Below are 10,732 nucleotides of genomic sequence, written 5' to 3' on the forward strand. Positions count from 1 at the left end.
AGCCGGGCCCGGGCCTGCCCGTGTCCCTCTCCCGGGGTCACACCGTCCGGCGCCCGCAGAGGCCCACAGGAGCCGGGGGACCGCCAGCCCGCCCCAGCGGGGCCTGCTGCCTTCTGCCCAGCCTCGGCCGCTGGCGTTTTGTAGCCTTTGATGTAGCTTTGATGCCTCTTCATACGTTTTCTGCGGGATGGCGGCTTTCGGGGGGCTGCAATGGGGACAGGGTTGGTGTAGGTTGGCCGCGGGCTGCCGGCCCCGTCAGGCCTCCACAGCCAGCGGAGGCGGCTGCCTTCATCCTGGGCAGAGACCCATAACTTTGAGCGGTGCTGTTTTCCACACAACATCGAGCACGGCTGTTTTTGCAGAATCAGAGCCCGCAGGGCAGGACACGGCGTGTCAACCTGAGCCCTGCAGAGGCTGCGCGCCTTCCTCATCGCTTACCAACAGTCAAGAGAGAAGCAGTCATGGAATCACAGAATCATAGAACGGTTTAGGTTGGAAGGGACCTTAAAGATCATCTGGTTCCAACCCCCCTGCCCAGGGCAGGGACACCTCCCACCAGACCAGGTTGCTCAAAGCCCCATCCAGCCTGGCCTTGAACACCTCCAGGGATGGGGCAGGGATGGCACCAGTCCCTGAGCATGAGCATCCTACCGGGGGAACGCTGCTGCTGGTGAGGCCGAGGCTGCGCTGGAAAGGCTCTCTGCAGCGCGGTGGGCAGCAGAGGGAGCTCAAAGCCAGTTTTTGGGGGGCTGCTCCCAGGGCTGCTGGAGCTTGGTGCGGGTAGGTGCAGTTTAACCGATGGCAAGAGCCTTCCCATATGCCTCTTGCCCAAAAGAAATAAGATCTTTAAGATGAATGCTGAGAATAAGGATCTTTTCTGGGCAGCAGACCTTTCAAGTCTGTCATATATAAAAATAAATGGGTAAGTAACTAGCACAGACAGCAGTAGCAAGTAATAAGCTAAATATGTTTGGTGTATTCAGATAATTATGTATTCAAGAAGCAGCTAAACATGGATGGAAACTAAGCTGGATGATGAGAATAAAAATTCGATTAATTTGCTCCTAGTTCTGAAAAAAATTTTACATGTGCAGGTTACTTAGTACAGGCTTGATCCTGTGGACCATGTGGGTGTCCTGTGAGTTATTCTGAGCAGGAGCTTATGCCTGTGGAGCACTTTCATGGGGAGGACCATATCAGAGAAGAGTGTGGAAATAGAGAAATTCTGTTTCCCCTGCACTGGGCTCTGTGAAAGCACCGAGGTGTGAAGGCAGTTTGGGTATTGAAGTGGACTTTTCACAGAGCAACCTGTAGTTGTCCTCCAGTCAGAGGAGGGGCTGGAGGCTGTGAGGCTTCCAGTTTGGCACTCAGGCTGAATGCCAGGGCTGTAAATGAACCAGCTTGTTAGAGGTTGCAGATGCGCTTCAAAAGGAAACACGGTTTTTCCCATGTTTCATCAAATAGGTAGACACTGCATTGCCAGTGATAACACTGTAACTGTTCCTTTCATTGTTGCTAATCTTAGAGTATTGGTGATGCTGTAGAAGATTTGCCAGCTCTCATGCGTCATCATGAGTTTCCTGGTGGTTGATCTATTTTCTTAAAACCTTAACTTCTGGAGTCAGATGACTAAAATAAAAACACCACTTTTTTATTAATAAAATCAAATTTCTAGCTCTCAGCTGGTGGAGAAAAGCATGGGAACAAGAACCAAGGTTCATAAAGCTAAAAATTAAGCATTGAAAATAATTCTGGATTTTAAATTCAAGACTTGTAAATCATTTTCATTATATTTTGCTGGTTAACTCATGCTACTGACATTTGAAAACCCCTCAGAATCCAGTTCTGATCCCTTGACAATTATTCATCAGTGTAAAATAGCAGAATTGACAACAAAATGCAGAAAAGATTGAAATGTTCAGTAAATAATCTAGTTACATACTGAGTAGAGAGCAGGATGAAGTATGCATATCTCAGAGGGGTGATGACATACTTTACATTCCAAAAATAACAGAGAGGGTGGTAAACAGACTATCTTAACTTGACAGATTTTAAAATCAGTAGGTATGGCTCATTTATATGTGATGCTCTTAAGAGAGACAGCCAAGAAAATTAATTTTATTTTTATTAAGTCTCGGGATAGTAGAAATATGGAGATAAGTGGGGGGGAAAAAAAATTCTCTGCCAATTTTAAAGGCAGGTAGATCAGATGACCTGATGATGATAGATCTGTCAGCTTGGCTGTGCTTACAGATGAAATGAGAGCAGAGTAGACAGGGGCTTCAACTAATAAAATATTAAAGAAAAAGTAAAGATTGTTAATAATAAATCAATGTGGGATTAGAGAAAATAATTCTTGTCAAACTAATTTATAGTTCTAAAACAAAATTACAAGTTTTACTAATAAAATAAAAGTGTTTTGTTGCTTCTGTAAGCAACCGTCTGGCTAGAAAATCACATTTGATTAAAAAGGTAGAAGAATACAAACTCAATCTTGTCCACATTGGTGAAAACCCAGCACACTAGTCTTAAAATAACTAAAAGGAGAGCCATCCTTAAGCAATTCCTTTCCAGAGAGATTCTGCAGGGATTGGGTGTTGTCTTATGCTGTTTAATGTTGTGTTGTGTTGTTTTGTTTTAATCCATGTCCCGGATAAAAACCCAAGTGATGAAGTTTGAAGCTGACACAGACGTTGGAAAAGTGGTTGGATAGAAGAACGGCTGCCTAGCACTGAGCAAATTGTAACATCTGGTAAGAGTAGATGAGTGAGCAACGTGCATTTCCATACATCCACTGTCAATCTCAAAACAAAGGACCTCAGAACGGTGATTTTTAGCCCTTCGTACCTGAAGGACCATGCAACATCTTTAAAAAAAAAAATCCTTGGTCTACTTATAGTCCCACTGACTGTCACTGCGAGGCACCTGCCACCTGCACGGGGTATGTGTGTACATGTCAAAAAGCTTGCAAGTGTTCCTGGACCAACTTCTCATGCGTTGCAAATTGCAGTCATCCTGACTGCAGGGAATAACACCATGGCAGGTCAGACTTGGAGCATCGGTGACTGCATTATGAAAAAGGGTAACTCTGAAAAATCCTGGGGTAGCAGTGGGGAGTAGCAAGCCGCAGGTGATTGTGGCACGTGGTTCTGTGACAAAAGGAATAACAAGGTCCTTGAATCCACAAAAAAGGAAAGATACTGGGTTGGAAACATTGCTTGAGCTCTTTACTTGTGTCCTGTGTGCTCTCAGTTCTATGGTCCTGCTAAGCACAAGCCTAGAAGGAAGAGGGAAGAGCCATGATGTGAGTAACAGGCTGTGAAGTGCACCTCATAGAACCTGGGTCAAGGAGCTCAATGCTGTCCATCTTCTGAAAGAAAAGGTAAGAAGTAACTTAAACACAGTCGGGCAGGGCTGGATCTGGAAAAAAGGTCTAGATGCACTAAAAGGGGTGTAAGCAGACTTAAAGCTTCAAAATTTAGATCTGGAAAGGTACCTGTTCAACAGCTTCCTAACCCTAGAGGCAATTCAATTGATTGGGTACCTCTCTGTTGGGCTGCAGAGATTCCCTTCCGGAACCTGCAGTTCTGCTCCTATGTGTGCCCTGGACTATCCTGGCCACGTCACTCTGCTGCTTGCCCCTGCCTAGGGTGGATCAGGATCCCCAAAATAGGCAGAGGGGTATTGCAGCCCTTGGAGCCCCCTCAACAAGCCCTCAACTCCTCTCCACCACACCCCACCATACGTCACCCATAGCTCTTCTCACCTTTACGTATGTATTCTGCATTAAACAATCCTGAATGAAATCACCCCAGGAGCAGAACTTGCTCTTGCCTTTCCTCCCTCCCCATGCCAGCCGAGTGCCCTAACCACTAGCGCTCTGTCTCTCAAGATGTGTTCATGCCGTGGTGCCCAGCCTTGCCCACGACAAGCTCCATGCAACCCCTCTCTCCATGACCCTCCTGGCTTTCCCCCAGCAAGTACACCCGCAACCGAAGCAGCTCTCGGGGTTTGGGTTCCCAGGCAGGGGCAGGCACACAGCTTGTAGGTACCTGGACCTAGCCTTAAGCAGGGAAAACCACATTTGGCAGCAGAGGGCTCTTCCCCTTCACAGAGTAAGGTATCGTGAGATTAAAAGGCTGCAGGATGAGACTTGGCAGATTCAGACTCAGGACAAAAGACAACAATAATTAACAACGTGGGTAATTAAGCAGTGGAAGAGCATGCTAAGGTCTGTGGCTGGTTCTTCAATGCTGATTTTTTTTACGCTAAAATGTCTTTTTCTCAAAGAGATGCTCCAGTTCAAATGGGAGTGAATTAGGTCAGGGGAGTTCTCTAACCTGAGGTAGGTAGAAGATCACGCAGATAATCCACATACTCCCTCTGGCCTTGTGACTAATTCCCTTTGGTACAGTTATTCCTGATGTAAGTGAGATCCGCTCGGACCTGTGCTTGCCCCCAGGAACTTATAAACTAATTACGTTTGTTGTGTCAACCCATTAGATACTCATAAGCTGCACACAGACTCATTAGTTAGACTGAATTATGTCTTTGCTCTTTGAACGTTATCAAAAGATTTAGATCTAGCATGTTTCATGATCTGCCACCATTACTTCTTCTTTGTACACAGACTTCTGTGGTTACTCCTTGCAAACAAACCACAGACTTTTAATGCGCATATGCTGGTTTCGGTTATTTCGTAGATTGAAACTATGGTGGCTGATGTCATCCCGATCTTTTAAATTTATCTTGCTTTTGATGAAACCCTTTGTTGCTAGATTTATTTTTTTAAGTAAATATTTGTTTCAGATCTCATACATGAACTTTGTTTTAAGAAAACTGGCAGCCCAGATTCCTACAGAAGATGTATAGTAGCTCACGCATCAAGGGGCTGCAGGCCCCTGGTACCTCCACATCTGTAATGCCTGCAAAGGAGCCTGGTTCATGGTCTCTCCCAGTGAGCAGGATGTTCATGGAAGGTGGGACGTGATAGAGGAGTATCAATTTAATGGCAAATGCATAAAGCACCTGGATTCAGTGCAAATGAGCTGTTTTGCTTTGAGCTGGCTCTAGACTATGAATTTTTCTAGGGCACAGCTATGCAGTCAGACTCTTGCTGTGAAAACCTCAGGTCTCTGTACCTCCTTTGGAGTCTGAAGCCTCAGAAGCCTTTAGAGCCTCATTTCTTCCATTCCCCCTTTAAGAACAAACAATGAGGAACTGGTCTTGGGAGAGTTTTGAGAGGCCACCACTGTCTTCCAGCTGCGGTGATGTTCCATTGGGCTCTGGGGGAGTAAAGGTCCATTGGGTGTCACCTTTATGTCTTCATCCCAAGCCATTCTTTCTGGGGGAGCTCAGTGCTCCATGGCTGCAGGAATGTCAAGAGCTGCTTCAGAGCCACTGTCTTTGTTCACGTTTATACACCAGTTTGCATTCTTGCTGTGCTGGCTGTGCATTTAATGTGTGAATAATAGTTTTTTATGACTGTTATTCAGCACCTACGTACTTTTGCTGGAAGGAAGGTGGAGGAGAGCAGGGTGGGGAGGTTTTTAGTTTATGAAACTGTTATTATTTGCTGACAAGATCACTGAGTATCTTAAGAAGAGGGAATTTGATCTCCTTCCAAGTAACTAAACAGGAATTTGCACTGCAGAATATGTGTGAAGCATGTGTATTCCAGGAAAAAAAAAAAAAAAAAAAGGAGCATTTACAGTCCCATTGCCTAGGGACTTCAACATCTGTGAGGAAAAAACATTAGTGTCCATGTTCTTTACGATGACTTGATTATTTTAGCTCCAGGCCAGTGGAGCAGTACATGAACACACCCTCCTGCTAGACCCACCTCACGTGAACTCAACCTCATTGGCAATCACTTTCTTGTGCTTCAGATATTCCTAAAGTTTCATCTAGCCTGGGAAAACAAGATCATTGTGAAGCAGGTATGCAAGAAACACGTTCCAGCCGACCGGGTTTTTCACATGGTGCAGACATTGGTGAGGCTAACACTGGTGGAGTCCTCAAGAGAGCATGAGAGTGCTCCAGATGTCTTGGCTCTGAGAGGCATTTGGGGGGTCCCTGAAGGAGACTTGGACTTTGAGTCCTGCTCCTGCAAATTTGCACTCACATAACATACACGCATGAGTCCCACCAGGAGTGCAGCTCCACAGTCCCCTCCTACTCAGGGACAGTAGGAATTAGACACGTGCAGCCCAATGCTTCCTGGCTGTATGGCCCTGCAGACAACCACAGGGCTGACCATGCTGCCCAGACCGTGACACCAACGCTGCCACCGCAAACCCAGGCCCATCGCTGAACCCAACCAGGATCAGGAGGTGCTTGCAGGTCGAGGAGGTTGTTGCCCATTAAAGCAAGAGCATAAAATGGTGTGCAGTGTGTGAAGCACTGGCTGGCTGGCTCCACTTAAGGAATGGATGGATGAAAGTGGATGAAAGCCCCAGGGGATGGTGTGCAGCCCCCCGTTCTTGGGAGTGCAGTACCCAAGCACCCCACCATCAGTTGCAGCCACTGGCCGAAGGGGCGGAAGAACAGGCCAAGTACCCACTAAGGAGGAGAGGAGACGTTTCACTCATTTAATTTCACAGTTTCCAAAACCAGCCTAAAACCGGGGTTAGAGAACAAGTGAGAAGAAAAGCACTGTTTACATAATCCTTTGGCAGTGAAATGGGTCAGTGGTTCTTGCAGGAGAAGAGGAGTGCAGGTTTTAAGAAATAAACAGCATCGCTGTACTTGGTAATAGCTGGACAGACCTGCTTTCCTGGAGAGTAATGCAGAAGTTTATGATGGGTTTATATGCCTTGTCTTTTTGCCCCTGGTCTCTCCTCTGAACACAGCTCTGTAAAATGGAACATTCCTGCTGTTTTCTTTAAAATAATCTGTAATTCCTTGGCCATAACGCAAAGGGAGGCACCCATCTGTTTGTTTGGGTGTTTTTTTTCTCGCTTCCACAAATGTCCTTGTTTGTGTTAACTAGCAAATCTAATCATCCAGCTCAAAGGAGAGTTACACAACTGCAAACCTCCTGAGATTTCTGTCTAATAGCAAATCTTGCTTAATCCCCCCATGTTTGCTTCTTGCTTCAGATTTGCAGCTCCTTTGGCATTACAGCTGTGCTGTGCTTTTACATATAAACCAGATTAAATAGCAAAAGGAATGCTGAACGGAAAAGCTGTGTTATTTCCACCTTGCAGGACTTACTGAAATCAGCCTGGCTGTATTAAATGGGAGATAAAACTCCCGCAGGGATCATTAGTCTGAGTGATTCATATAAACACTTAAAGAACTCAGCCTTGGTCCCTAGTCAAATAAGGTGGGTAGTAGTGCACAACCAGCAGAGCCCCTCTTCTTGGGAGAGCACCGCTGATAGAAACCTAACTGTCATTTATCCTGACTGGGAGGCAGCAGGATGAGTATTGGGTAACAACAGATAACCCAGGGTTTGGGTAACTCTTCCAGGGGAGGAATTGCAAGTGTCTTTTCTGTGGAACTGCCTAGTGCTGTGAAACGTTCTTCGTCTGCGCCCTTGATGTGGGCCATCTGGAGAGGAAAATCTCGTCAACCTCTAGAAACGCAGCCAGGTTTATGATCACTTTCTTTTGCAGTTGACTTTTAAGGGAGATAATCTTACAGGAGGAGGTCTGAAGGAAAGGCAAGTTACAGGTATGTGCATTTAATACATGTTGATAAAGGCATAGATGAAGTTGCTTTCTTTCCCTCCGGTCTGCACTGTCTGGTTTTCAGGAGCCATCGCTCAAACCAATCCTTCCTGTTAGCTTTTTGCCTCCACCCACATGTTATGGGGCCTCATTCCGACCTCAGTGCCGGTGGCTGCAGCACCGGCACTGAGGCTGCTGCGGGGCGGTATGAATGAACAGCACCAGCGGTCACAGCCTGGGGGGTTCCCAGCTGTAATACTGAACTCTTCCCTCTTTGAGCTGAAAAAATACCACGTGCTGGGGCAACCGCCTGTGCGACATCTTTTATGGGTGACTTCCACAGGGAGCTGCTTCTCTCGTCTTGCTTTGGGCCCTGCCTGCCTGGTTTGGCAGATGGCTCCCCTGTCGCAGCAGCTTTGCCAGTTCTGGAAGCAGCCCTAGCATCAGCCGCTGCGGGGATGCTAATAGAGCGTAGCTGAAACAAAGCACGTAGCTCAGAGTGTAGAGCTGGGTAGCCAAGTTTCTGCAGCACTTCCAGATGTGAAGCGGGGGAGTTGGTTTTAGCCTATTTTTCAGATTTTTTTAATTCTTTCTGATTTTTTTTTTTTTTTAAGCACCACGCAAGCACACTGCGAACAATTTGTACTGTTTGTGTGCATTCAACTGCCTGTTCCCAGTGGCAGTCGCTTAGTGTTTTTTCTAGCTGAGACTCTCCGACTGAAGCCCCGTCTGTGTTCTGGGGCAGGTTGGCAGCAGAGAGCTCTTCCACTGAAATCCAAGCAAAAACTCTGCCATGCTACTCTGTCCCATGTGTGACTTCTGCCCATGGGCTCCGAGGTAATCCCATCCTGACAGACCCCTCCATGGACTGAGGAGGGGCAATGCCTACGCTCACTCAACCAGGAGATAAAATTCCTCTTAACTTTGGGGAGTTTGGACAGAATAAGGACTGTGTGGTTTTGGCCAACCAGTTTGGCGAGGAGTCCTCCAAGGAGGCATTATTGCTGAGTAACTTTCCATCCCCGTGGGCATTCAGGAGAAGGGGCAGAGGCTGCTGAAGAGTCATGCCAGGTATTTATTTCCTCAGGGAAGCAGGAGCTGGGACCCAAACTTCGGTCCCCCTGTCAGCACACTGCACCGGTGCTTCAGCTTCTCCTTAACATGCATCTTTCCCCTGATTTTGTCCTGTGTGTAGTTTCAAGCAACCTACTTAGCAAATTCTGCAGCATTTTCTGGGGAATTAAATATGATTGTGAGGGGGGATTAAGTTGTGAGAGGGACTAAAGAAGCCTCCAGTGCAACTTCTCAATGCTTCTTTTCAGGTGATAAGAAATGAGCGTGATGATGCCCTGCTTGCTGCTGCTCCTTCTCCTGGTCAGCTTCAGCTCAACTGCACCCAGGTTTTCAGTGCGTATCTTTTAGCTGGTGACTGTACAAGCTCTCTGTGGCATGCCAATGGTTTATAATTCCCTGTGGTATAGAGATAGGTGCTCCCCCACAAAAAAGATGTGGGCCTGCGAGAGCAGAGCAAAAAGGTGTCTGCCTGCAGCTAAAGGAAGGTCATTCTTGCTGTCCTTACAACATAAGGTTTTCACAACATTGAGGGTTGCACAGCTCTCCGGGTGCCTGGACTGACATTGGCAAGAATTAAAAACAACAACAACAAAAAGGCCTTTAAAGAAAAAAAACAAAAGGTGATTTTATGGCCAGTGAAGAAATACTCAGCTTCATTCCCTCAGGGAAAACTGCCTTCTTTTTATTCATTGCAATTTAAAGAACGGGAAGGGGAAGAGGCGGTAGGCGTAGTCTGAGCCAATCTGTACTCATCTGGTGAGAACATTACTCTTGGGCTATACGAAGGAGGTACAGAGCTTGGCAAGGAGAGTTTGGTGAGCTCGGGGCTGTCTGCAGCAGGTCCCTGTGTGCCTCCAGCCTAGAAATCCTCCTCTGTGGAGGAAAACCAACAGGCCAAGGCAGTCTGCTGTCCTGGGCAACTGCTTGTTTTGCTTTTCCCTAGAACTGATCCTGACCTGGTATCGCTCAAGCCAGCTTGCTCAGAGTGAACATAGCCAGTGATTCTTATTGCATGGGTTTGCTTAGTTGTCTTGGAAGAGATTTTCCTCTGTGTTGTTACATTTTTAATGGAATAAATTGTTGCTAAAAGTGTATATCCCAGCCAATTTGGGCAACATTCTGGTCTTAGTTACAGTAATGCAGCTCTGAAGTTACTCCACTGATCCCAGTAGAATCACAGAATGGTCAGGGTTGGAAGGGACCTCTGGAGATCATCTAGTCCAACACCCCTACCAGAGCAGGGTCACCTACAGCAGGTTGCACAGGACGGCGTCCAGGTGGGTTTGGAATGTCTCCAGAGTGGGAGACTCCACAAGCTCTCTGGGAAGCCTGTTCCAGTGCTCTGCCACCCTCAAAGTAAAGAAGTTCCTCCTCATGTTTAGATGGAACTTCCTATATTCAAGTTTGTGCCCGTTACCTCTTGTTCTGTCACTGGGCACCACTGAAAAAAGACTGTTCCTATCCCCCTGGCACCCTCCCTTTAAGTATTTATAAGCATTGATAAGATCATAGAATCATAGAATGGTTTAGGTTGGAAGGGACCTTGAAGATCATCAAGTTCCAACCCGCCTACCATAGGCAGGGACACCTCCCACTAGACCAGGTTGCCCAAGGCCATGTCCAGCCTGGCCTTGAACACCTCCAGGGATGGGGCCTCAACAACCTCCCTGGGCAACCTGTTCCAGTGCCTTACCACCCTCAAAGTAAAAAATTTCTTCCTAATGTTTAATCTAAACCTGCCCTCTTCCAGTTTAAAGCCATTCCCTCTCCTCCTGTCACTACATGACCTAGTAAAAAGTCCTTCCCCAGCTCTCCTGTAGGCCCCCCTTTAGGTACTGGAAGGTTGCAATAAGATCTCCCCGGAGCCTTCTCTTCTCCAGGCTGAACAGCCCCAACTCTCTCAGCCTCTCCTCATAGGAGAGGTGCTCCAGCCCTTGGATCATCCTCGTGGCTCTCCTCTGGACACGCTCCAGCAGGTCCATGTC

The 10,732-nt window shown here is 47.0% G+C and overlaps 1 protein-coding gene across 1 annotated transcript in view; it reads left to right on the top strand.

Moving 5' to 3' along the window:
• The first annotated feature begins 7,618 nt into the window (after positions 1-7,618).
• The window catches only part of LOC104284093 (fibrinogen-like protein 1), a 10,136-nt gene continuing 7,022 nt past the window's right edge, over positions 7,619-10,732 (top strand). Inside the window, exons 1-2 of the mRNA XM_009882379.1 lie at positions 7,619-7,677; positions 8,996-9,080. Of these exons, the coding sequence (XP_009880681.1) occupies positions 9,006-9,080 (75 nt within the window). The 5' untranslated portion in view covers positions 7,619-7,677; positions 8,996-9,005. The remainder of the gene's footprint in view (positions 7,678-8,995; positions 9,081-10,732) is intronic.

The sequence above is a fragment of the Charadrius vociferus genome, unplaced genomic scaffold (assembly GCF_000708025.1).
Source record: "Charadrius vociferus isolate BGI_N301 unplaced genomic scaffold, ASM70802v2 scaffold263, whole genome shotgun sequence".
NCBI classification, from domain to species: Eukaryota; Metazoa; Chordata; class Aves; order Charadriiformes; family Charadriidae; genus Charadrius; species Charadrius vociferus.